Raw genomic sequence first — 27142 nt, forward strand, 5'->3', positions numbered from 1 at the left:
CAGAGGTGGGGCCTGTTGTCTGCCAGTGGTGTGTCTGTGGGTGTGCCCTGGTGCCTGAATGCTGTGCCTTGTGATTGTCACTAACTGTAAAAATGTATGCCAGCTCACATGGAAGCCACGCACGAAGACCCTGTTGTGTGCTGTGTGTTTCCCATGGATCATCCTCTCTCTCATCACCTTTTAAAAGTTGAAGTATGTAAAGAACCAACCCCAACATTTAAGGCGCCCATTGGCTGCAACAAGGGGTGCCTGAACCCCGAGCTGTTGCCCATTCTGCATAGTGTTCTCACATCGTGTCCAGTCACATCACTATTGCCTGGAGAATTTTTAGGACTGCAAAATTCCCAGTTCCAGCTGCATCTCACATCTACTGAGTCAGAAGTTCTGGGACTGAGGGACAACAATTTAAAAATATTGATTCATGTGAGAGACACAGAAGAAGAGAGGGTGATAGAATGTTCCCATCCCTTGGGTTGCTCCCCAAACTACTGCAATGGGTGGGAGGCTGAAGAGGGGTGAGAATATTAGTAGGAACCCAACTTCTTCTTTTTGTTTTAATATTTACTTATTTTCTTTGCAAAGTCAGATAAACAGAGAGGAGGAGAGACAGAGAGGAAAATCTTCTGTCCAATGATTCACTCCCCAAGTGACTGCCACGGTCGGTGCTGTGCCGATCCGAAGCCGGGAGCCAAGAACTTTCCTCTAGGTCTCCCATGCAGGTGCAGGGTCCCAATGCTTTGGACCATCCTCGACTGTTTTCCCAGGACACAAGCAGGGAGCTGGATGGGAAGTGGAGCTGCCGGGATTAGAACCGGAGCCCATAGGGGTTGCCGGCACGTTCAAGGCAAGGACTTTAGCCACTTTAGGCCACTGTGGCAGGCTCTGCCAGGATCTGCACTGGCAGGCAGCTGGAGTCAGGAGCTTCAGTGGGGGACATGGGCATTCCAACTGCTGACTTGACTTCTAGGACAAATGCTGCCTCTGTCGTTCATGTTGGAAGCCACCCTCCAGGTGATCCTGGTGATGGTGGGGGAGAATCGGGTGCCCCTGGCTGTGTGTCTGAGCTGGAAGGCTTCTCCTCTGTGGACAGGACACTAGGACATCTATGCGGAAACAGCTCCGGGAACTTTTGTGTTGCCTGGCTGGGAACTGTGTCTCTTACTGTGAGCTGAGCCTTTCCTAGTTCAAGATCCCAGGAGCTCCAGGGCCTGGCCAGCTTTGTGACCTTCCTAGATAGCCCAGGTCTGAACGTAGCATGCTCTTGAGTCCCCTGGCGACCATTCTCACCCACAGAGGGTCCTCTGCCACTGCAGGCTCACAGAGGGCATTGCCACTGAGCAGAGCGATTGTGGGACTGGTGCTCCACTGTGGTCCAGCCGTGGGCCTGGGCCTAGGCCTTGTTGGACTCTTGAGCCTTACACCTGCTGACCCTGAGCACGGGAGCTTCAACTCATGCTGAGTGACAATGCTGGGCCTGACATACAGGGCTTAAATGTATTTCCTCTTGCTGCCCCCAGAAAGTGGTTTTAGTGATTTCACTTTCGGTATCTCACTCTGGGGTTAGACACTCACTGAGCTGAAGCCAGCCAAGAGCAGGGTTTAGGGGACCTTCTTTTGGGGGTCTCCAGGAGAATGCATTTCTGTCCTTTCCTAGCTTCCAGCTACCCTTTCCCCTAAATAGTCAGCTCTTGGCTCCCTGCCTTCTCCCTCCGAACCACACAAAGCCAGGAGGCTGACTGTCCTCTGAGGACTCTGGTGGCGGCAGCGGGTTCCTTAGGACTACTTGGTTCCTTGGTGACATCTACATCATCCTTTTAGCCAGGCAAGGCAACGCACCATCAGGTCCTGGAGGCTGCCATGCAGGCGTCTTTGGGGCCCTCACTCCACCTGCCAAGTCCTGCTGTGTAGCGTAGGGTGACTGCTCTCCACGCCAGAGGAACAGGAGTAAGAAGGGCGATGCACACTCTGTCCCCAGCGGGAAACGGAGTCATCGTCCCCTGTTCCCACAGGATCTCAGATACACCTCCACTTCAAATAAACTGGTTTCTTTGGGAGAAAAGGAAACACCGGGAAAACACACACCCACATCTCAGGAGCTGTAAGATGGGGTGGAGATGTGTCTTAGGAGAAAGCAATGAACGCTGTAGTGTCATCACGGGTTTTTCCCCTTCTCATCCCTGTGCACATGATCTTAACCAAGTGCTGTGTTGAAGTAGGCCAGAAGAGAAAACTTGGGCTCCTAGGAGACTAATGACTAAACCCCAAGTCTTTCAGACCAATGCCAGGGCCCAGAGCCCAGTGCCTGCCTTGTGACCTGGGATAGTTCTGATAGGCTGGGCAAGGCTGCTCCAAGTCTATTTTCCATTGCTGGCACCACATTGCTGCTGACCAAGGGGCAGTCAGGTGAGCAGTTTTGTTCTGGTTCTGGGGCCCAGGGTCCAGGGGCTGCAGTTGGTGATGGCTGCCACGTGGGGAGACACACAGCACCTCTCATTCCCACTGGTCTCTGCTTGTGAGTGTGCCAGGATGCCACTGGTGGCTGCACTCCAGGGGCCATGTTGAACTTCCATCCCTGCCCACTGCCATGCAACAGCACCATGGGCAGAGCAAATTCCCTGCCCTTCACACACCAGCAAGAGTGGCAGGGCACACAGACCATGCTCCCACCTCTGGGGAAGCCGCTGTCTGCTCTGCAGAGCCCACACCATTGAGTGATCGTGACAATGGGGAGTCCAGCCACGCATGAGGCCAGGAAGCCCACATGCTGAGTGTGGACTGAGGCCCAAAAAGGGCCTCCCAAACAGTCCCCAGAGCAGTGGAGGCCTCCCACGCCGGCTGCTCCGCCCACCTCCGCCTCCATGGCAGCAGAGTTTTGAGTGGAGGGTTGCTAGCAGTAACACTGCCCCTGGGTGGCCATGTGATCCTGGTGCAGCTGCATGTGTCCACCTGCTTGCCCAAGGCGTCCTCCGTGCCCTCCGGGGAAATGCACAGTCTCACCACATCACACTTGGACCCCAAGATGAGTGTCAACTCACCTGCTTGTTCTGCTCTGCTTGAAAGGCTGGGCTGGTTCTTCTCCCTCACTCATTTTCACTGAGGATGTTGTTGAAGTGCTGGTCAGAAGCAGCTGCAGGGCTGTGGATCTTCTCAGCCATTCCTTCCTCCCTCTCTCCCTCTGGTGTGCCTGTGGTCTCCCTCCTCTGATGGCCTTCTGGTTGCCCCGCCCCTTCCCTCCAGTGGCACTGTCATCAAGAAGGTAAGTGCGGGTGGGTCTGGAGCAGTATGCTCAGGGCTCAAGCAGCAGTGGCCACACCCTTGGCATCAGCAAGAGAACATTCCACCTGACACGGGGCCTCAGGGACGCCCCCGACAAAAGCATCAGCTGATGGCATGTCCAGATCTGCAGGGACGGCGGGAGCCAGGACATTGTCAGGTGAATTCTCCTGCCCAGGGCACAGCCATGGAACCTGAGCATGGGCCCAGGGCACACTGCTTCAAGAGGGCCTCAGCACGACCTTGAAGTGGCCAGAGACCAAGTGCAGCCAAGTCGCGGCCTCCCCACGGGAATGCCCTGGGGTGAGAAAGAGGGACGGGTTCTGGGGGCAAAGGGAAGCCGTGCACAGAGGCAGGGTGTGACCCAGGGAAGCCCAGAGTGAAGGCCAAGGCTGCCTGCTGCTCCAGCACCTGGCTCTGACCTGCCCACGGCCTCTCCCTGCACTGCCATTTTTTTTTAAAAGAATTACTTATTATTATTATTTAAGTGAAAGAGTTACAAACAAAGAGACAGAGATCTTGCACCCGCTGGTTCACTCCCCCAAATGAGCATCATGACCAGGGCTGGGCCAGGCCAAGGCCTGCAGCTTCTTCCAGGTCTCCCACATGGGTGCAGGGACCCACACATTTGGGCCATCTTCCGCTGCTTTCCCAGGAGCAGTATTAGTAAAGAGCTGGATCGGAAGTGGAGCTGCTGAGATTCCAACCAGTGTCCATATGGGATGCAAGCATCACAGACAACATCTCACCCTGTTACGCCACAACTCCAGCCCTTGGTCTGTGTCTCTTTATGCAACTTTTCTTTGCATGGTCTTTAAGGCAGCCACGTGTGTGTGTATGTGTGCACGCGTGTAAGTGTATGCGTCCAGAGAGGGAAGATCAAAGCTTTTGGACAGGAAATGAGGAAACAAGCAAACAAAAATACCATGTTCTCTGATGTAGGTCTCCCTCATTGTCTAGGGTGCACACTAGCAAAACTCCGCCAAAAGCCTAACACAACTGCCTTTCCATGTTCCTGAAGAGAAGTGAGTGCAAGCGCCCCAGGGGCAGAAAGCCCACATCTGAGTGCTCATTTCAGGTGGGAAACAAACGGACAATTCCTGAGCCACTCTTTCTGGTTTTAGGTTTTTTAACATCAGTTTCACAAAGCAGGGATTCTGTGTGTTCTTTAGTGGGTGTGTCCACAGTGCGTGCTCCTGGGAGACATGGAGTTGAAGAGAATCTTGAACAAGCCTTGGGGGATGTGCTTCTCTAGCTGCCTGCTAGAGAAGTTGATGAGTGTTGCCAGGAGCTTTTTCTGGCTCTCCCACATGGGTGGCAGGGGTCCAGAGACTTGGACCCTTTTTCATTGCTTTTTCAGGCTAGTGGATTTGAGTGCATTGGAAATGGAGTGGCCAGGACTTGAATAGATGCCGTATGGATCACCAGTATCACAGATAGCGATTCTACCTGCAGCATTACAACACTGGCTCCTGTATAATTTTGTTTCATTTTTGATGTTGTGTACAAGCATGAACAATTGAGGAGGCCCAGTCCCAATGTGTGCATTCCAAGGTTGGACTATAAATCTCATAGGCTTCCCTGTAGCTGGAGTTTTGAGTCCAGTGGTCCAGCTGGGAAGTCCCCCAGCAAACCTCACCCAGGGTGACCTCAGACCTGACTCCTGCATGTGCCAGCTGGTACAGGGTCTGATTCAGTCTGTCACCCACATCAGCCTATGCACACACTGGCAATTGTGGTTGCCTAGTCAGTTCTGGCCCCAGGCCCATGTCTGTGCAAGTTGATGAGTGTTGCGACCTAGCCCAACCCAGCCTGCTACAGACCTGTTCCTTGTGCATACTAGCAGGAAGGAACTGCAGCCTAGTTAGAGCGACCCGCCATAACCCCCACCAGGCCCTCCCATGGCCCTGGTTCCTGTGTGTGCCAGTAGGTACAGCAGACTAGTCCAACCTGTGCTGCATCTGAATTGGCCTCTTGTATACACTGATGGGTGTTGCAGCTTAGCTCAGCCACCCCAAATCCACAACCTGTCCACACATATGCTGATGGGTGCTGCTGCCTTGTCTGGCCCTGTCTACCTCAGCCCCTGGTTTTCATACACTCCAGTGGGAGCTGCAACCCAGCAGGAGAGTGCCCACAGTTTTCCTACAGGCCGATTTCTGGTCTTGGATCTTGCACTTTTCAAGGGATACTGTGGTCCAGTCTGATACAACTTGCACCCTATCCCAGCCCTTGCCAGGGGGGCTGCAGAAAAGCCCTGTCAGTCAGCATTTATCCCAGCTCCTGTGCATGTCAGTGGATGCAGTGGTCTGCCCTAGCCTGGCCCTTCCCCAAACCTAGTTTGCATGCAAGCCAATGGTCACTGCAGCCCTGCCCGAGTAATCTGCCCCAGTCCCAGACTGGGATTCACAGTGGGAGTAGTGACCCAGCAAGGGACCCCCCGCCCCACAGCTCCTACCAGGTTTGCTCCTAGCCTGGGGTCTTGTGTGTGCCAGGGAGTGATGTAATCTAGTCTGGTGTGGTCCATCTTACCTCAGCATTTGCTAGCGGGTGCTCCAGCCTGGCTCTCTAGCCAGCCTGTCCCAGTCCCAGCTTATGCTGGGAGTGCTACAGCCCAGCCCAGACCTATGGCCTATCTCCACATTGGGACCAGTTCTGGTCCCAATGTGAACTGGCAGGTGTCATATCCCATCCTGGCTCTCATACTGCCAGCTGGTGTTGCAGACTGGCCCAGTTTCCTGCCTTCTCCCAAATCTGACCCATATTTTGCCAATGGGTACAGTAGCCCAGCCTGGCCTGGACTGCCCCCAGCCTCAGTTCTCACAGTCACCAGCTCAGGCTGCATCTTTTTCTTCTTCTTCTTCTTTTTCTTTTTTTTTTGGGGTAAAGTTTTTAATATATATATTTGAATTTTATGGTACAATTTTATAGGGTCTGGGATTCCCCTACCCCCTCCCTAAATTCCCACCCCTGACTGATTTCCCCCATATTAGTACAATAGTAAAGACCTTCATCAGCAGTCATAACTCCATCAGTCTGTTATTTAAATGTGTCCTGACATTGCTGGTACAGACAATGTCAGACAGTCCAGCATCCCCTTGTCAAGATATGTCCAACAGTTTCATCAGGAGTCCATCTTTGATTTAAGCAGAGATGCAAACTGCATTATATCTTCACGTCTGAATATGGTAGTCTCTATTACACCATCACTATACATTCCCTTAAATGAGAAGCCACGAAACAAAGTCAAGAACAGGTATGAAGTTAAAACAAAAAATTTACAGCACCATGGAATTGAAAAACTCGCCACCAAATAATTTGCCAACGCATGGGTGAAGAAATGAAGAAAACCCAAGACCCTCTTGAGTAAAATGATGCTACTGTGCAATCCACGAGCCAGAGATGAATTTGACAAGAGAAAAGAAACATTTGGAAGAAATAAAAATAAAAGCAAAAACATCAAAACACATGGGATGGAACAAAAACAGGATGGAAAGAGTTATTGATCTTACAATGTGCATCTTAGCGGAGTTTTCTAAGCTCCCTATCAGACCAGCTCCCAGTTATGACCTCTTGCACACTGTTGGATGTCTGGCTCAGCCTGACTTGGCCCACTTCTAGTCCCAACATTCACTGGCTGATGCTGTGGCCTTGCTAGATCAGCCAACATCATTTCTGGCTCTCTCTGGTGAGTGCTGCAGCCCAGTCCTACCTGGCCGACCCAGACTTGGCTTTCATGTGGATAAGCAGGTGCCGCAATCTTGCCCAGCTCATACATATGTTGAGAGATGCTGCGGCCATGCTCAGCCCAGTGACTCCCCATTCCCGGCCCTAGCACTCACCAGTGGGAACTGCAGCCCAGCAGGGGTGTCCCCTTAGCTACCCTTCCAGGCCTGCTCCTAGCCACAGATCTTACATATGCTGTTGGTTGCTCTGACCCAGCTTGGCATGGCCTATCTCCCCACTCCCCTCCACCAGTCTCAGCCCTTACCATGGGTTGCTCTAGCCTGGCCTGGTCTGGCCTGACCCTAGCCCCAACTTTTGCTGGTGGGTGCTATAGCCTTAACGCTGCTCAGTCTGCCCCTGTCTCTGGCTTTCATGCAAACCAATAGGTGTGATGTCTTAGCCTGGTCTGGCTGTACTCCATCCTGGCTCCCACATATGCAAATGTGCTATGGCTTGGCCAGGCTCTGCCCAGATTCCCACCTCCCCCTCAACTGACAAGACAGAACAGCGTTAGTTCACATGTAGCCCTGATTTATGTGCTCAACAGCAGGGCTACAGCTCACTAAAGGAGTTCACCAAGTTCCCCTACCAGGCTCACTCCCAGACCCTGATCTCATGTGTGCCAGCAGGTGCTAGGCCCCTAGCTGGGATAGTCTGTTCCTGAGTCTCGGTCTTTGTGTGTGGTAGCGGATGTTATGGCCTGGCCCACCCCATACCCAATTCTTGGGTGCACCTGCAGGTGCTACAGCCTGGTGTAACCTGGCCTGTTCCTAACCCCAGTACCCATGAGTGCTGATGAGTTCCATGTACATGCCTAGCTCAGCCCGTCATCACCCCCAGCTCTCGAGCAAACCAGGGGGTGAGCCCACAAATCTTTCACAGAATCTGCTCCTAGACCTGGTTCTCTTGCATGCTGGTTAGTGTCATGGCCCAGCCTAACGTGGCCCACCCCTGCCATGACACTCACTGGTGCTGTGGACTAGCTGTGCCAGGAGGTCCCCCAACCCTAGGGTTTGTGTGCACCAGTGGGCTCTGGTTGATGCTCACTAGCCCAGCTCAGGTCTCCACGTGGGCAGATGCATTGGTCTGACTCAGAAAGGTCCTCCAGCTCTCCTCAGCCTCAGCCCCTTTGCTTATCTGCAAGTGCGGTGGCCTGGTCTGCCATTAAGAAAAAATAACAATAAAAGAAGAACAAAGAACTCTGCTGGCATACTGGTACAGTTGACACAAATCTGGTATTAACCAGGCCCAGCATGGCTGCTTTTCTCCCAGCAGTGCAACCCCCGCCTATGTACACGGCCACCCAGGCAGCTGCCTACGGCTGAGGTTCCCTGCATACTTTTAAAAGCAATTTGCCTTTCCTTAACAGAAATAGGTGATGATCACTGTCCCCTGTTTAGGTACTATTAATGCGGTGTGTGTTTTCCGAGTTCCTTCTCTGCGCCCTGACTGGTGGACTGAAGGACTGGCAGCCTAGAACATGTTGAGATGGAAGCCGTGGAAAGAGTGGCCAAAGATGACCCCTGTCCCAGATTCCAGAATACACGCTGTGTGGGACCTTTGCTCCTGAAGCCGGCACAGCAGCCCAGCAGCCCGCATCTGACATGCTTGGGGTCAGCCGGTGCTGGGTTTTGGATTTTGACTATTTTTTTCACACAGAGCAGCATAACTTGGAAATGGGGGTATATCAGGAAGAGTACACACGATCCTAGTGTAATTCCTCCAATGCTCTTTCTCTGACGTGTCGCACGAGGTCCGGTGTGGCATTTCCCACTTGCGATACCAAGTCCAGGGCTCCCAAAGCTTCCCATGCTGGGCTTTTGAGAGAGGGGGTGCCCATCCTGTACTAAATACAGATCTCCTGACACCTGGTTGTAATCTCAAGCTAAGAAATTGATGAAAACTCTTGGGAAACTATAGGATTTTCAACAAGGAGGAAATAACTTTCCTTTATTCTTAAAAAAACTCTAAACATTGTAAAACCTTGAACGTCCATTAGCCAGTATACACCTGTCGGCTGGGAATCAAATGTAATAATTTACTTCCCCTACCTCGTGTTTTGGGGTAGTAAATCCCTTATGATTATGTATATATTCCCAATGGGTACAATGGTCAGGGCTGGGCCAGGCGGAGACCAGGAGCATGTTTAGGTCTCCCATGTGGACGCAGGGTCCCAGGCACTTGGGCCAAGCTCCACTGCTTTCCCAGAACACTAGCAGGGTGCTGGATGCGGAGTGTGGGCAGTTGGGACTCAAACTGCAGTCCACAGCAGCACAGACTAGGGCTTTGCCGGCCCCCGAAAATGATTCTTATAAAAAACGTGGCAAGAAATGTCGCTCTGTGTCCTGCAAACGCACAAGCAGAGCCGGCAGCGACTCTTCCTTGTGACCGAGTCCCGCACCTGGGATCAGGCGGCCGAGTTCCCGAGTGCGTCCCCAGCAGTGAGCCCCGAGCAGAGTGGGCGCTCCCTGCCACATGGCCCCTCAAAGTCAGGTTCCCTGGGCTTCGAGCTCGCTTTTGGACGCTTCTTTGGCAGGTCGTCGTCCGCAGGTCCAGGTGAGGACGCATCTGCCTCCCACTCCCCAGCTAAACCATCACAAAGGGGCATCTGGGGTTCTGCAGAAATCGGTCGCATGCCCGCCAGCCAAGCTGGAAGGGATAGAGGAGCCTAACGCTCCAGGCCAGGCCCGGCTCCTTTAAAACGGGCAGGGCCACGTGACCTAGCGGGTCACATGGTCCGCGAGACAACATGGCTGCGCCCGCGGTGCAGCCAGCTCGCGGGTTCTCCGCCGGGTTCGGTCGCAGACGCGGTCGCGTTCTCCTCCTGCCGCTGCTCTCGCTCCTCTGCCGGGCAGCGGGGCACGAGGAGGTCGGGGCCGGGGCGGGCTCGTGCGGTTGCGGCACGCCGCATCGGCCCGGGGCCCAGGGCAGTGCCGCAGCCGCGCACCTGTACTCGCGGGAGGCCAATGCCCCGGGCCCGGTCCCCGGGCAGCAGCCGCCGGCGCCCACCAAGGTTCTCGTTCGGTTCCTCGGAGCGTGTGTGTGTGTGTGGCGGGGCTGGCTTGGGCGAGGCCCGGGGGTGGTTGGAGCACAGCCGGAGTGGTGCCGCCCCGGAAGGCGGGCTGGGGCTCCGGGCTCCGCACGCTTCTGGGCGCGAGCAAGTTGGGTCTGAGCATTCTGGTTTCTTTCGTCTCTCTCAGCCTCAGCTGACCTCCTGTCGTAGATCTCATGAGCTTAAAGCCTCGCTTCTTTCCTTGTTAACTGCAGAAATGGGAGCTCCGGGCTTCCTTCTCTTCAGCCTCTCTCTTCCTCCCACTTGTCTGTTGTCTTGCTCCAGTGGGCTTCGCTGCTGGAGGGCACTGCTTGGTAGTTTGTGTCCTGGTGTCCGCCTAGGAGGGGCTAGTAATCTTTTGTTGCGGTCGGTTCTCTGTGCCTTGCCCCGTCCCTGGGCGCCCTAGGGTCTAACATACGGAAGTCAGGGCAGCCGGCGCCCTGCTCTGCCTGCCGAGATCTTCCGTTTATCTAGCACTCCTGTCTTTTCCCATCCCACCTTTCTTTCCTCTGGGCTGATTCTCACCCGGCCCCAGAACTCGGTGGGCAGTGCCACCTCTCGCCCGGCTTCTCCCTGCTGCTGTCTGCCTAGACTTTGGGCTGTGACTTTGGGACACTGAAGGACCTGGGCTTTGCGGAAGGAGGGCGGGGTACTTGCACTGCCTGGTTCCCGCCCAGTGGTTCCTGGCTGCAGGAGTTGCTGCTGCTGGCCCTCCCAGGAGTTTGGAGTCTGGTGTAGTGCGTGGGTCCCTGCCGCACAGCCCCGCCCAGCTTTGGCGGTCCTTTTCTGTAATGATTGCAGGTGTCCGGCAACAGTGGCCCTTTTGTGGTTGGTGCGTATGTAGCTCAGAAGCTTTCTGGAACTATTTTTTTTAAAAGAAGATTTATTTATTTATTGGAAAGGCAGAATGATGGAGAGATAGATCGATCTTTCATGTGCTGGCTCATTGCTCAGATGGTCACGACAGCTAAACTAGATGAACACAGAGCCGGGAGCCGGGGGCTCCACCTGGCTCTCCCAGGTGCATAGCAGGGCCCGAGCTCTTGGTCAGCATTTGCTGCCTTCCCAGGCATTTATCAAGGACCAGGAGTAGGGCAGCTGCGACTTGAAGCTGTGCTCGGATCTGGGATGGCAGTGTTGCTGGCATCGGTGTCCTGCCCTGTGCGACTGCCTGTTCCCAGGCCGTTAGCCGTGTGGTTGAACCCTGTTGGCTTTGATGTTGTTCTGAACTCAGGAAGTTCAGGACTTCCGTCAGAGTTAGGAAGAAACAGTTTCTGACAGGAACCAGAAGCTTCACGCAGGTCTCCTATGTCAGTAGCAGGGGTCCAAACACCTGGGCCATCTTCTGCTGCCTTTTGCAGCCAGCATGAACAGGGCAGCATCAGCATGTGCTGTGCTGTGAAGTACCGTGGGTGTTTGCTGGGGTTGGCATCACACCTTTTCATGTCACACTGCTGAGGTGTGCAGTGTGTGCATTTTAGTTCGCGTAAGGAGCACGCAGAGCAGTAAGCGGCTACTTTATCCTCCTCTCAGGCAATTTGCAGTTTTACCAGAAAGTGACAGCAGTAAGGATTGGGTGGGAAAAGCACAGACATTCTAAAATATGGTGCATGTCTGCTTAAAAAAAAACACTTCTCCTTGGAGAGTGATCCTGGCAGTTTGGTAGCAAGGTGTTCAAGATCTCCCGGGTGGTGTGCTGGCTTTGTTCTCGGCAGTGTGCACGCTCGAGGTGTCGGTCCGGAGGGCTCGCCGGCGTCTCTGCGTGGATCCGGCCCCGGGCCTCTCTCCTGTGAACACTGACTTTCCACAAGGTTTTGTTTTTAATGCTCTATGTTCCCATTATGCTTTCTGCTGCTTGATGGCAGGATACATATGTAAAGATACACAATTTATTTATTTAAAAAAAAGATTGACTGAATTAAAAGATAGCATAACAGAGGGTGAGCCTTCCACCTGCTTGTTTACTTCCAAGCTGGCTACAGAAAGCAGGTCTGGACCAAGTGGGAGCCAAGAGCCAGGAGCTTCTGAGTCTGCCACATGGGTGTAGGTGTCCAGGTATTTGGAACATCCTCCAGGCACATAAGAGGGAGCTGGATTGGAAGCGGAATAGCCGGGACTTGAACTGATGCTTCCAGTTGGGATGCTGGCACTACAAGCATTAGCTTTACCCGCTTTGTCACAACTCTGCCCCTCGCGTGTGTATTTTCTTTAGTTTTGTTGGTATCGTCCTCTGATGTCCTACACTGGGAGCATTTTGGGGCTTGCTTTAATTTCCATGTCCCCTCCAAGGGCCTTCCAGACTGCAAATGTCCTGTAAGAATTGCTTGAGAGATTTGTTGCCTTTATCAGTGAGGACAGTGTGGAGAAACTGCTTTGGAAATAAAGGCTATTTGGTACTTTGGAAGGTGTGCTCAGCCCTGGTTCACCTGGATTCCTGCAGTACTGTGGCTGGAAGCTGGAAGCTGGAAGCCCAGTGAGGAGTAGGCTGGCCTGCTTGAGCCATTGTCGTGTGTTGCTTCCCAGTACCCACGGCAGCAGGGGCTGCGGTCTGGACCTGGGGCTGGGAGCGGAACCAGGCCCTACAGTGTCGGACACAGGTGCCGACTTGCTTTATGTTTTTTTTTTTCTTTACGACTGAGTGATTTGAAAGGCAGAGTTGCAGAGAGAGAGAGGGAAAGAAAGAGAGTGAATGAGCTATCTTCCATCTGCTGGTCCATTGTTCTTCTGCGGGGACTGCGGCCAGGCTGAAGCCAGGAGCTCACGTGGGTAGCAGGGGACCATCTTTACTGTTTTTCTAGGCCATTGGCAGAGAGCAGAATTGGAAGTGAAGCAGCTTGGACTTGAACTGGTGGCCACTGGGGACAGTGGTATTGCCGGCTGCAGCTTCACCCACTGCACCACAGCACTGCCGTGGAATTCAGGCATTCTAACTAGCATCTTGACTGCCATACTGCATGCCTGCTCTTTCAGAAGTTCTGACGTGTTCAACTGCAGAACAAGGCTCTCCCGCTGAGACTAGAGGGGAAAAAGGCAGTGAGGCAGGGTGCAGCCACGTGCTGCTGCAGGCTGAAGCAGGGAACCTGGAGCTCCCTCCCAGTCTCCTGGATTGTGGCAGGGCCCTGTGTGGTTGAGCTTTTGTCTGCTGGCTCCCAGGAAGTACCAGCAGGATGCTGGATGGGAAGTGGAGTAGATGGAACTCGAACCAGGGCTCAGTATGGGCACAGGAGGTGGGGAGAAGGCTGCGTGGATGGAGGAAGCAGTGGCCGTGGGCCTGCTGGGGAGTGATTCCCTGGGTGCTGAGCAGCTTTCTGCTGAGCTTTGAGTTTGTTCCATTGGGGTGGTGGCCTGGTAGGCAGGGGAGGGAAAAGGGCTACACCCAAGGGTGGTATGTGAGCTTGAAGAGGTTATTAAAGCTGGCCTGAGAGGAAGAAGGCAGGGGAGGACATCTCTCAGTCTGCGCGTTGGGATGTCCAGGAGTGGCCAATGCCCAGCACTGGCCCTGCTCCCTTCCTGCTGGGCTGGCTGTTGGCTGGCAGCGTCTCCTTTCCTGTGATAAGGTCAGTGGGGGAGAAAGTTCCCCCTTCCTGGAAGCTCCCGGCAGCATAAGTGCAGAGGTATACTTCCGTTGGGTCACAGGCCTAGCCATCATTACAGCTCTGTGACAAAGATGGGCTGTGATTGGCCAGTTCTGGGTCCTGGCAGGTAGAGTTAAGTTTCAGGTATACCTGGGCCACAGGAGTTTAAGTCAGGAAATGGCTTTCGCCTGGGACTTCAGGTGCTGTCACGGCGGGGAGGGGTTGCTAGGTGCACAGAAAGGGCAGCTGTCACCTGCCCTTGGCCTGAGCAGGTGGCCCAAGGAGGTGGTAGCAGTAACAGGGTTGTTTGCGCCCTGGCTCCTGCATCCCGCCTGGATGCACCTTGCCCACAGAGGAGCCGGCCTTTTCAGGCCAGACCGTCGGGGAGCACCGAGTTGTCGTTCTTCACCTGTGCCTCGGGCCCCTGTGGAGTGAGACACCTGGTGCCCTGGATTTCACCAGAGTGACATCTTCTGTTTGTAGGACAGAAAACTTCATTAGCGTGGCTTGTGAGGCCGGCTCTGCTCAGGGCGGCGCTGGCTATTTTTATCTGAGCCTCGGGGATGGAGCCATGGCTCACCCAGCGCTGGCTGTCTTCCTCACTAACGACAGGGACAGAAACTGGGCCAGCCGTGGCTGCACAAGGGGTGCTGGTGCCCACCCCAAGCGGAGGGGTGGGCGAGGAGTGATGGTGAGCCCTGATCGAGATGGACGCCCCCCCGACCCCTGCCCCAGGGGCCGACTGCAGACACGGGCTCTGTGGAAAGGCCTTTTGTGGTTGCTTGTAGTGTCCTTTTGAGGCTGTTCTTGAAGGTTTCTCCAAACTCTTTGGCTTTTCTATTTCTTCGTAGGCCTGATTTTTTTGTTTGTTTGTTTAAAGAAAAAGATGCATTTATTTGAGGGCCAGAGTCTCACACAGAGAGGGAGAGACAGAGAGAGACATCTTCCATTGTTGGTTCGCAGTGGACCGGGCTGGGCCAGACTGAAGCTGGGTGCTTCATCCAGCTCTCCCCGTGGGCATCGGGGCTCAAACACTCGGGCATCTTCTGTGCTTTTCTCAGCTTGTCTGGAGGGAGCTGGGACACAAGCGGAGCAGCTCAGAATTGAGCAAGAGCCCACATGAGATGCTAACATTGCAAGTGGTGGCTTAGTCACGCACCACCACACTGACCTTGTTTTAAAATAACAACAAGACCTGTGTGTCTGGGACTGGGTTATAACCAAGGTAGACTTTTCATGGTTAAGAGTTGCTCATCGTGGTGGATTGTTCCTCGCATTCACGCTTCTGCAGTTGGCAAAGATGTTTTGTGTCGACTGTGGGTAGTGCCGGGGCGGCACTATTTCTGGTGCCCTTGGGAAGCTGGGAATGCTAGATTGGGACCCCGTGTGTGTCACTGTTAGGGTGGGTGGAGGCAAGCATCAGGGTAGCCCGCGTGAGGCAGCCTGCATGCAGGGAGGGCCTCCTGGAGGTGGGAGCCTGCAGCATCAACCTCACTCAGAAACACGGGTTCAGAGATGGGGAGAGGCTGGGCTCTGAGGTGCAGCCATCTTGCCTGGAAGGTGGTGGGGCTTCTTTTAGAATTGAGGACAATGCTGTGATCGTATCACCAGCTCACTTTTCAGCAGTTGGTGCACTTAGATGATTCAGCAATTAACGATATGCAGAAAGGGGGTGTTGTGAGCAAGCTTGCCGCTCCCCCAACCCCTGCTGCTCCTCTAAGAGCAGGTGAAGAAGGCGGTTCTGTCTGCGCCACCAGTAGCAGCAGCACCGTGTTCTGTTCTCAGCTTTGCCTGCAGTGCCCATCTCTTCACATAATGCACTGGGAGCGTCCAGCTGTCCCCCCTCTGCTTTCTTCCCTTTGACTACGTAGGTCATGTCACAGTTGAGCCACAACCCAGATGCTCCACTCACAGGCAGTGGAGAGACGATCGCACTGGGGGCCAGAGACTGGCATCTTCACAAGGCTCGGGAGGGCTTCCCTGTTGGCTGAGGTGAACGGTGCGGGGCTCGGGAGCACGGAGACTCTGGGGGGCTGACACAAGACAGCGGCACCGAAGGTGAGGCCTCTGCAGCTGTCTGGGAACAGCAGCAGGCGAGATGGGGTCCAGGGGACAGTCATTTCTTAGGAAAGTCATCTTTCATTACTCTTACATCCTGGATGAAAATGGTCCCATTATGGGGAAGCATGTGCGTGGAATTGAAGCATCTGCCAACCGGGAGGGTCAGTGGAGATAGAGGGACGAACCTGTGGTCCCTGGCACCCAACTTCTGTTTCTAGGTTTGGTTTCTCTAACCAGCCATCAGAAATGTATTCCTTGCAGACGCACTGTCTTAGCTTTCATGGCTTAAGTGGAAAATCCATTAGGCTTTTCAGAAGCTTAGGAAGCGTCAAGCCTCCGATCTGTAAACCCTCATCACGGTTCAGTTCCATCTGTGCTGTGGCGGTCACTGTCCATCTTGCTCAGCTGTCACCCTGTGGGTTGTTTCTGCATTTGGGCTGTAAAAAGTAACGCAGCTGGCAGCTGTGTCCCAGCTAGTGTTTGTGTAGAACATAATTACCCTGGGAGCTGTGTCCCAGCCTGTGTGCCCACAGCCTCTTCTGTGCTGGGAGCTGTGTCCCAGCCTGCGTGTACAGCCTCCTCTGTGCTGGGAGCTGTGTCCCATCCTGTGTGCCCACAGCCTCCTTTGCCCTGGCAGCTGTGTCCCAGCCTGTGTCCACACAGCCTGCTTTCCCCTAAGGTATAGTCTGAGCACTAGAGTCCTGGGAAGGTGTCTGTCTTTCTCTCCCTCTGTCACTGTGACTTTCACGTAAGCAGACAGATCTTATTGTCCTAAACAGATTGCTTTTGTGAAGATGGTCTATTTTGTGACTGGTGACGCCTTTAGTGAAGGATAGAGGAACCTCACAGTGATGTCCATGGTGGGGGTTGCCTGTCTGCTAGGGCCGACTTGGTGCTGGGAACACGACCCCATGACATGTGAACCCCTGTGTTGTCCCTTTCACTACAGATGATCCTCATTCCTGCTGGCGTGTTCACCATGGGCACAGATGATCCTAAGATAAAGCAGGACGGGGAGGCACCTGCCAGGAGGGTGGCTGTGGACGCTTTTTACATGGATGCCTATGAAGTCAGTAATGCCGACTTTGAGAAGTTTGTGAACTCAACGGGCTACTTGACAGAGGTAATGGAGCCTGGCAGGAAGAGCATCTGGGGATGCTGGGACTGCAGCTAATGCTGGCCGCTTTGACCCTGTGCCCGGTGCCATGCTGAGAACAGGGGGTTGAGGAAGGGCATGGCAAGACGGTACCTACTGTGTGACCTCAGCCATGCATGGGTGGGTCCATGTGAAGGTGATATGCCAGCGATTGGAAGTGTAGTGCTGGCTACTGGGAAGGGTTAAAGTTGATTGATGGGTGCCGAGTTGTGGCTGCGTGAGAGTTAGAAGTTCACGTTCTGTGTGTGTCTGTGTGAAACAGATAGCTGGGAGATGAATCTGAGTGTCTGCACCTTAGAAGGGTTTCAGATCTGGTCCCTGGATAGCACAGAAGCACAGCAGTACCCATGACATTGCCATGTGTCATGTGTTACAGGTCATGGGAGTGAGCTCTGTGCAAACATGACATCGATTGGCCCAAGGGTCTCCTTTGTCCTTGGGTTGTGGTGTCCATGGGAGGCCGTGGAGCCAGTCTCCCGTGGGTGGTGAAAGACAACCCTATCTCATTTAATCTCTTGCCGCCAGCCCACCACGCGGCCAAGCTGGAGATAGGAAGGGGGTTTGCCTGGAGCTGCCTGGCCAGTCAGCATTCCTGGGCGGTGCAGGCCTACTCCCTGACGTGCCCCCCGAGCTCTCCCACCTGCCAGCCAGCGTCACTGTCCCTTCAGGGTCCCCTGATACCGGTGGCATGGGCAGTGAGGCCAGTCTGTCTTTTGAGGTTGTGGTGGTGCCACTGCTCTGGGAGTGGCTGCCTTTCCTAGGCGGCAGAGCGAGACCTGGGCCATGTTGTCTGCCCTGAGGGTGGGCACGCTTTCCAGCGCTGCTGCCAGGCCTCACCCTGCAGCCCCTGGGTCACTGGTGAGCCTCTGAACGTCCCGGACTGGGCACCAGCCGGCTTCCTGGTTGGTGAGTGTTGGGTCCCTGCTTGTGTTCTAGGATGCTTCCAGTTTCCTCCTGAGAATCCTTACCTTGTGCTGAGTTTATGGAGTGCCTGCTCTGTGTTTTTAGGCCACTAATATACATACTTAAAGTCGTTTGAGAGTGGATGTTGGAAGCAAACTAGCATGCCCTGGTTCTTTGGGACTTAAGTAGCTTGAGGTCTTTGTGCGTCTTTGTGGTTCCTTTTGTTTCGGGGACACATTAGGCCTATTTGGCCGTGCTTCACACTTGTATGCTGTCCCACACTGGGCATGTGGGTTCATGTTTGTTGAGTAAATCACTGCTTAGCACTGTGAGCTAGCCTCAGGCTGTGCTGCGGTCGCGATGGAACCACCCGTGGCGCTGCTCACGCATGCGGATTCCTCAGCCTCACTCCAGACCTTGGAATCTGGATCTGTAGGACTGTGGGTGTAGGGCAGCCACCTGCTTTTGTCAAAGGCACATGCTGAGTCTCAGCTGCCCTTGGCCTGAGAGTTGCTGGCATTGCATGAGAGTCGTGGGGAGCCCAGGGCAGAGCGGAAGGTGAGCAAGGAATGCCCGAAAGGCAGAGTGACCCACGCAGAATACACCCCGTCTCCAGGGTCCTGTGTGGCCACCGGGGAGGGGCCGCCAGTGTCTGAGGACTCCTGTGCAGGCGGGCGCCCGGGGCTCTGGATCTGTGGTGCACCCTTCCCTGGCTTCTCTCCACGTGACTCCAGGAGCAGCTGAAGCGTAGCTTCCGCGTGTGATTTTGAACATCCTCTGTGCCGCGTCTGCAGCCTTATCAGGCAAGCAGATCTTGGTGTGAAAAGGGACTTCGTAGGGACTTTGGCAGGCTGCGTTTCCAAGTTCCCAGTGGGTGGAATGGCTTTAGTGTGTGCGGACGCGCGGGCCCCGCGGGACACCTCACCACAGCTACTGGCAACTGTCTGTCTCCTCTCCTCCAGGCCGAGAGGTTTGGTGACTCCTTTGTCTTCGAGGGCATGCTGAGCGAGCGGGTGAAGACGGACATCCACCAGGCAGTAAGTGATGACCCAGTGGGCTCCCCAGGACTGGCCGGGTGTGAGACCCCACCACCATGCCCCTCCGCTCCCCCAGTGCTGTGCCATCCCCCACGTTCATGGACATGGGCTCAGTCACCCCAGTCACCATGTCTTGAAGAGGGAGTGGGAAGAAGCGTTGAGTCTACTTTGAGCTCTCACTCGAGCTAGCTGGAGCTCTGTCTGTCACCTGTGGCTGTTTCTAGAACAGAGCATTTGCATTCTCTTCCTGCAGTCTCCACCTCTGGGGACAGAGAAGGAGTGAGGGCAAGCTGGGAGCTTGAGGGCTCAGGCGCTGGGGAGGAGATGGTGCGGAAGAGTCAGGGCTGTGAACACGGGAAGAGAGCAGATCTGTGGAGATGTGGTGTTGGCCTGGGCTGGCTTCAGTCTGTCCTGTCTCAGCAGTGAGCCACCCTGGCCTGGTCCCCTCTTCCCTCTCATCACTCGGTGTTGGGAGGATGAGGCCTGCCCATGGGCACCTGCCACGTGCTGCAGTGTGTTTTAGATGAACATTTGCAAACACTGGCTTAACTCCATCTGTGTGTCAGCTTCGCGGGTCACTATGAGGTTCTGTGACACCCCTGTCGTGTAGTCTGCTGACCTCAGCTCCCCTGCTGGCCTCTGAAGGCAGATGGGCAGGTGTGAATGGCTGGGCCAGCTCTGCTCTGCTGTCCCTGAGGGAGTCAGGGAGGACAGGGGATGCAAGTACTTGGGCCGTGCTCTGCCACTTCCCATTAGCAGGGAGCTGGACTGGAGACTTAGGGCTGTAATCGGACACTCCTGTAAGGGGGCACAGGTGTCCCAGGTGGTGCCTTTACTTGCAGTGACACACACTTTTCCCTCTTTCTTTCTGTAACGTCTTTATTGGCATGTAATTTGCATATTGAAAGAGTCACCATTTGGTGGATTGTTGTGTGTGGAGGTTATTTATGTAATTGTTAATTGTGTAGCAAAGCAATCACCACAGTCTAAGTTTAGAACATTCCCACCAGTCACAGAGAAGCCTCTGCCTGGCATCCTCCCATCCCACCTGGCTGTGGGAATCAGTCCTGAGTTCTCGTGGAGGAGATACAGAGGTCCTTAGTGGGCACCTGGCCGTGGGCATCAGCCCTGAGTCCTCGTGGAGGAGATACGGAGGTCCTTAGTGGGCACCTGGCCGTGGGCATCAGCCCTGAGTCCTCGTGGAGGAGATACGGGGGTCCTTAGTGGGCACCTGGCCGTGGGCATCAGCCCTGAGTCCTCGTGGAGGAGATACGGGGGTCCTTAGTGGGCACCTGGCCGTGGGCATCAGCCCTGAGTCCTCGTGGAGGAGATACGGGGGTCCTTAGTGGGCACCTGGCCGTGGGCATCAGCCCTGAGTCCTCGTGGAGGAGATACGGGGGTCCTTAGTGGGCACCTGGCCGTGGGCATCAGCCCTGAGTCCTCGTGGAGGAGATACGGGGATCCTTAGTGGGCACCTGGCCGTGGGCATCAGCCCTGAGTCCTCGTGGAGGAGATACGGGGGTCCTTAGTGGGCACCTGGCCGTGGGCATCAGCCCTGAGTCCTCGTGGAGGAGATACGGAGGTCCTTAGTGGGCACCTGGCCGTGGGCATCAGCCCTGAGTCCTCGTGGAGGAGATACGGGGATCCTTAGTGGGCACCTGGCCGTGGGCATCAGCCCTGAGTCCTCGTGGAGGAGATACGGAGGTCCTTAGTGGGCACCTGGCTGTGGGCATCAGCCCTGAGTCCTCGTGGAGGAGATACGGAGGTCCTTAGTGGGCACCTGGCCGTGGGCATCAGCCCTGAGTCCTCGTGAAGGAGATACGGAGGTCCTTAGTGGATTCTGTGACTGTATTTCCTTTCGTGTCCTCAGCACTGTGGGTTTGTCTCTGCTGTTTTGCCAAACTTTCCCTTGCTTTCCTCAGTCCTTCGAGGGATCTTCATGCTGTCCCTGGCTTTGCCCAGACCTGTGTGGTTCTGTCGCCTAGCACAGAGCCCTGCCCAACCTGGAGCAGGTCAGACCTTGGGAGAGGCACCAGCCTAGGCACTGAGCCCAAACTTGGTTGTCAGCTTTTGCTGATTTATGAATTTTTCTGTCAGATGTGCTAGTAAAATGAAAATGGAAGCATATTTTGTTGTTTAAAAATTAGCATGAAAACATGCTTCTTTGGGGCCTCCACCATGGAGTGTGTGTGTGGTGGGGAGGGGTTGGGGAAGGGGCTGGTGGTAAGAGAGCAGATGAGGCGGGGCCAGCCCTGTAGTGCAGTGGGGCAGGCCACCTGCAACAGTGGCATCCCATATAAGTGCTGGTTTGAGTCCTGGGTGCTCCACTTCCTAATTGCCTGTTGATGTGCCCGGGAAAGCAGTGGGAGATGGCCCAAGTCTCTGGGCCCCTTGGGCCCACTGGGCGACGCAGTTCCGCGCTCCTGGCTTTGTCCTGGCTGTCACTGTTGTGACCATTTGGCGAGTGAACCAGCTGATGGAAGACCTTTGTCTCTCCTCCTGCCTCTGTTACCCTACCTGTCAAATACATACATAAAGAAATGGTACATAAATAAGTGTTTGAAAAGGAGAGTGTGGGAGTGGGTGAAGGTGGGTTCCGAGTTTGTGGACCTAGGAAGCCCCAGTGAGGAGGGTGCATCTCAGGCCTTACAGCTGAAGAAGCGGCTGTCTGGGGAGTGACTGGGTGAAGGTGCAGTAGAGGTCGCTGTGCCCATCTGCCCTGGCCGCCTTCTGTCTCTGGCAGTGCCGTCCTGTGTCCCCTGCTCCCAGGCTTCTGGGCTCCCTCTGTCGTATGCTCTTGGGGCTTCTGCTGCCTTCTTTTCATGGCCTAGGCCTCGGCCTCCTCCTAGGGGTTTCTTGAGTCTTCTCTGGCCCACCTTGCGGGGTGCGTTCTGTGTGGGAGGGGGCTTCCTCCATGTTGCTCCCACTGTGTCCTCATCCCCTTCACCCTTGCTGACTGTGCTTGTAAAGCTGGGTGCCCCAGGAAGCCATTGGAGTATTTGCTACTGGACGATTGGTTTTGGGGAGCAGTGGACCCAACCCTAGCTGACCCCTCTCGTGTTGCAGGGTCAGCCTTTGCTGGACTTGGTCCCCAGGTTCAAGATGGACTCCCGGTGGCTCAGGTTCGGTTGAGGGCTGGCTACATATCTCTGAAAGCAATCATTGTTCGCAAGACTGTAGACTTAGTGTGGAATGTGGGCTGAGCACTCAGATCCTGATAGCCTGGCAGGTGGGAGCCCAGCCTCGTGGCACCAGGGCGGTACACTGACAGGAGAGCCAGTGGCCTGGTCAGAGCCAGTACAGATTTGAGAGTTTGGGTTACAGTGACCTTAACTTTCCTTGCGAGGCAGGATCATTTGAGGCCTAACTCAGGGTAAGAAAATAAGTGGTTCTGGAATACCTGCTCCAGCTGTGGGGTCTGCGTGGCCAGCCTTGGCAGGAACAGAGCTGGCCTAGGCCTCCACCTCATGGAAGAGGTGGCATGGCCCAGGATGGGGATTTGACTGGCATCAGTGCCAGGTGGAGGGAGACTAGCACCTATTGGTGCCCAAGAGCTGGGCTGCCTGCTGCGTCCCCAGCAGGCCTCTGCTGGAAACCCGATGCCTGGAGTGATTCCAGGAAGGCACAGGGTGCTAGGGGATCTGGTCGTACAGAGAAGGGACTGGCATAGCAGGGGAGTGATTCTCTCCTGGCCAGGAAGGCACAGGGTGCTGGGGGATCTGGTCCTATGGAGAAGGGACTGGCACAGCACTCACCCAAGGAGCCAGTGTGTTCGAGCCACAGTCAAGTTCACTGGCAAGGTGGGATGTGACCTGGAGCCCTGGAGGGAGCTGTGGGGTGACAAAAGCATGGCCTGCTGGAGCAGTGCCTGGGACGGACAGTGGCTGGGGCCTGGTGGGAGGGCTCTGGTTTTGGGGTCAACAGTGACCTCTATGAGGTAGTGACACTGAGCAGAGGCTACATGGTGAGCAGGACCCACGTTCCCACCGACGGGAGGCCTGAGCCCCGGGACCGTGTGGATCAGGGCCAGGCTGCAGAAGAGGCTCTTGGGCCTTAGAGGGGCTGGGGTTTCCACAGAAGCCAGGAGCAAGTGCAGGATGTGGCTCCCCGGAGAGGAGATGGCAGTGACCTCTGCAGGGGTTCTGGGATGGCCCGGGGAGAGGGCCTGTAGAGGCAGCAGGAGGAATCCTGGCACACAGCAGCACCCAGAGCCCAAGGCAGGCCACAGGGCAGCCTGGACAGGAGGCAGGTCCTGACTCTCAGGTGTACAGGCTGTCTGCAGATGGCGGAGGAGGACTCCATTTGTTTTCTGGGGTCAATGGAAGCCTCCCCAGGAACAAAGTTCTTTGTGGCTGTGGCTTCAGCCCCTCTGTTAGAGTGATTTGAGCGTGAGGAGATGGCAGCTGGGAGGTTTCGGGGTTTTTTCATAATGTTCCTGCAGATGTTATTGGTTGCGTGTTCTCATTCCAGATCAAGTCTGAAATCTGCAGAGTTTGAGCTTGTTGCGGTTGGGGTTTCAGACTGTCAGATGAGGGCGCTCACTCCAGAGTCTTGTGAGCCACTGTGGGGAACAGGTCCATCAGCTGCTGGAACAGGTAAAGAGCTGAGGGTTCGAGGCCTGGGATGAGGGATGGAGGAGAGAGAGGCCGGGTGCGCTAGCATGGAGGTGAGAGAGGCCTGGTGCGCTAGGATGGAGGAGAGAGGCCGGGTGCGCTAGCATGGAGGTGAGAGAGGCCTGGTGCCCTAGGATGGAGGAGAGAGGCCGGGTGCCCTAGGATGGAGGTGAGAGAGGCCGGGTGCGCTAGGATGGAGGAGAGAGGCCGGGTGCGCTAGGATGGAGGAGAGAGGCCGGGTGCGCTAGGATGGAGGAGAGAGGCCGGGTGCGCTAGGATGGAGGAGAGAGGCCGGGTGCCCTAGGATGGAGGAGAGAGGCCGGGTGCGCTAGGATGGAGGAGAGAGGCCGGGTGCCCTAGGATGGAGGAGAGAGGCCGGGTGCGCTAGGATGGAGGAGAAAGAGGCCGGGTGCGCTAGGATGGAGGAGAGAGGCCGGGTGCGCTAGGATGGAGGAGAGAGGCCGGGTGCGCTAGGATGGAGGAGAGAGGCCAGGTGCGCTAGGATGGAGGAGAGAGGCCGGGTGCGCTAGGATGGAGGAGAGAGGCCGGGTGCCCTAGGATGGAGGAGAGAGGCCGGGTGCGCTAGGATGGAGGAGAGAGGCCGGGTGCGCTAGGATGGAGGAGAGAGGCCAGGTGCGCTAGGATGGAGGAGAGAGGCCGGGTGCGCTAGGATGGAGGTGAGCGAGGCCGGGTGCGCTAGGATGGAGGAGAGAGAGGCCGGGTGCGCTAGGATGGAGGTGAGAGAGGCCGGGTGCCCTAGGATGGAGGAGAGAGGCTGGGTGCGCTAGGATGGAGGAGAGAGGCCGGGTGCGCTAGGATGGAGGAGAGAGGCCGGGTGCGCTAGGATGGAGGAGAGAGAGGCCGGGTGCGCTAGGATGGAGGAGAGAGGCCGGGTGCCCTAGGATGGAGGAGAGAGGCCGGGTGCCCTAGGATGGAGGAGAGAGGCCGGGTGCGCTAGGATGGAGGAGAGAGGCCGGGTGCGCTAGGATGGAGGAGAAAGAGGCCGGGTGCGCTAGGATGGAGGAGAGAGGCCGGGTGCGCGACGATGGAGGAGAAAGGCCGGGTGCCCTAGGATGGAGGAGAGAGGCCGGGTGCGCTAGGATGGAGGAGAAAGAGGCCGGGTGCGCTAGGATGGAGGAGAGAGGCCGGGTGCGCTAGGATGGAGGAGAGAGGCCGGGTGCGCTAGGATGGAGGAGAGAGGCCGGGTGCGCTAGGATGGAGGAGAGAGGCCGGGTGCCCTAGGATGGAGGAGAGAGGCCGGGTGCGCTAGGATGGAGGAGAGAGGCCGGGTGCCCTAGGATGGAGGAGAGAGGCCGGGTGCGCTAGGATGGAGGAGAAAGAGGCCGGGTGCGCTAGGATGGAGGAGAGAGGCCGGGTGCGCTAGGATGGAGGAGAGAGGCCGGGTGCCCTAGGATGGAGGAGAGAGGCCGGGTGCGCTAGGATGGAGGAGAGAGGCCGGGTGCCCTAGGATGGAGGAGAAAGAGGCCGGGTGCGCTAGGATGGAGGAGAGAGGCCGGGTGCGCTAGGATGGAGGTGAGAGAGGCCTGGTGCGCTAGGATGGAGGAGAGAGGCCGGGTGCGCTAGGATGGAGGAGAGAGGCCGGGTGCGCTAGGATGGAGGAGAGAGGCCGGGTGCGCTAGGATGGAGGAGAGAGGCCGGGTGCGCTAGGATGGAGGTGAGCAAGGCCGGGTGCGCTAGGATGGAGGAGAGAGGCCGGGTGCGCTAGGATGGAGGAGAGAGGCCGGGTGCGCTAGGATGGAGGTGAGCAAGGCCGGGTGCGCTAGGATGGAGGAGAGAGGCCGGGTGCGCTAGGATGGAGGAGAGAGGCCGGGTGCGCTAGGATGGAGGAGAGAGGCCGGGTGCGCTAGGATGGAGGAGAGAGGCCGGGTGCGCTAGGATGGAGGAGAGAGGCCGGGTGCGCTAGGATGGAGGAGAGAGGCCGGGTGCGCTAGGATGGAGGAGAGAGGCCGGGTGCGCTAGGATGGAGGAGAGAGGCCGGGTGCGCTAGGATGGAGGAGAGAGGCCGGGTGCGCTAGGATGGAGGAGAGAGAGGCCGGGTGCGCTAGGATGGAGGAGAGAGGCCGGGTGCCCTAGGATGGAGGAGAGAGGCCGGGTGCGCTAGGATGGAGGAGAGAGGCCGGGTGCCCTAGGATGGAGGAGAGAGGCCGGGTGCCCTAGGATGGAGGAGAGAGGCCGGGTGCGCTAGGATGGAGGAGAGAGGCCGGGTGCGCTAGGATGGAGGAGAGAGGCCGGGTGCGCTAGGATGGAGGAGAGAGGCCGGGTGCGCTAGGATGGAGGAGAGAGGCCGGGTGCGCTAGGATGGAGGAGAGAGGCCGGGTGCCCTAGGATGGAGGAGAGAGGCCGGGTGCGCTAGGATGGAGGAGAGAGGCCGGGTGCGCTAGGATGGAGGAGAGAGGCCGGGTGCGCTAGGATGGAGGAGAGAGGCCGGGTGCCCTAGGATGGAGGAGAGAGAGGCCGGGTGCGCTAGGATGGAGGAGAGAGGCCGGGTGCGCTAGGATGGAGGTGAGCAAGGCCGGGTGCGCTAGGATGGAGGAGAGAGGCCGGGTGCGCGAGGATGGAGGAGAAAGGCCGGGTGCCCTAGGATGGAGGAGAGAGGCCGGGTGCGCTAGGATGGAGGAGAAAGAGGCCGGGTGCGCTAGGATGGAGGAGAGAGGCCGGGTGCGCTAGGATGGAGGAGAGAGGCCGGGTGCGCTAGGATGGAGGAGAGAGGCCGGGTGCGCTAGGATGGAGGAGAGAGGCCGGGTGCCCTAGGATGGAGGAGAGAGGCCGGGTGCGCTAGGATGGAGGAGAAAGAGGCCGGGTGCGCTAGGATGGAGGAGAGAGGCCGGGTGCCCTAGGATGGAGGAGAGAGGCCGGGTGCGCTAGGATGGAGGTGAGAGAGGCCGGGTGCGCTAGGATGGAGGAGAGAGGCCGGGTGCGCTAGGATGGAGGAGAGAGGCCGGGTGCGCTAGGATGGAGGTGAGCAAGGCCGGGTGCGCTAGGATGGAGGAGAGAGGCCGGGTGCGCTAGGATGGAGGAGAGAGGCCGGGTGCGCTAGGATGGAGGAGAGAGGCCGGGTGCGCTAGGATGGAGGAGAGAGGCCGGGTGCCCTAGGATGGAGGAGAGAGGCCGGGTGCGCTAGGATGGAGGAGAGAGGCCGGGTGCGCTAGGATGGAGGTGAGAGAGGCCTGGTGCGCTAGGATGGAGGAGAGAGGCCGGGTGCGCTAGGATGGAGGTGAGCAAGGCCGGGTGCGCTAGGATGGAGGAGAGAGGCCGGGTGCGCTAGGATGGAGGAGAGAGGCCGGGTGCCCTAGGATGGAGGAGAGAGAGGCCGGGTGCGCTAGGATGGAGGAGAGAGGCCGGGTGCGCTAGGATGGAGGAGAGAGGCCGGGTGCGCTAGGATGGAGGAGAGAGGCCGGGTGCCCTAGGATGGAGGAGAGAGAGGCCGGGTGCCCTAGGATGGAGGAGAGAGGCCGGGTGCGCTAGGATGGAGGAGAGAGGCCGGGTGCGCTAGGATGGAGGAGAGAGGCTGGGTGCCCTAGGATGGAGGAGAGAGGCCGGGTGCGCTAGGATGGAGGAGAGAGGCCGGGTGCCCTAGGATGGAGGAGAGAGGCCGGGTGCGCTAGGATGGAGGAGAGAGGCCGGGTGCGCTAGGATGGAGGAGAGAGGCCGGGTGCGCTAGGATGGAGGAGAGAGGCCGGGTGCCCTAGGATGGAGGAGAGAGGCTGGGTGCGCTAGGATGGAGG

The 27142-nt window shown here is 56.7% G+C and overlaps 1 protein-coding gene across 1 annotated transcript in view; it reads left to right on the plus strand.

Moving 5' to 3' along the window:
- The first annotated feature begins 9666 nt into the window (after positions 1 to 9666).
- The window catches only part of SUMF1 (sulfatase modifying factor 1), a 40483-nt gene continuing 23007 nt past the window's right edge, over positions 9667 to 27142 (plus strand). Inside the window, exons 1-3 of the mRNA XM_004581647.2 lie at positions 9667 to 10012; positions 16637 to 16810; positions 18709 to 18783. Of these exons, the coding sequence (XP_004581704.2) occupies positions 9749 to 10012; positions 16637 to 16810; positions 18709 to 18783 (513 nt within the window). The 5' untranslated portion in view covers positions 9667 to 9748. The remainder of the gene's footprint in view (positions 10013 to 16636; positions 16811 to 18708; positions 18784 to 27142) is intronic.

This window comes from Ochotona princeps, chromosome 21 (genome assembly GCF_030435755.1).
Source record: "Ochotona princeps isolate mOchPri1 chromosome 21, mOchPri1.hap1, whole genome shotgun sequence".
Taxonomy (NCBI): domain Eukaryota; kingdom Metazoa; phylum Chordata; class Mammalia; order Lagomorpha; family Ochotonidae; genus Ochotona; species Ochotona princeps.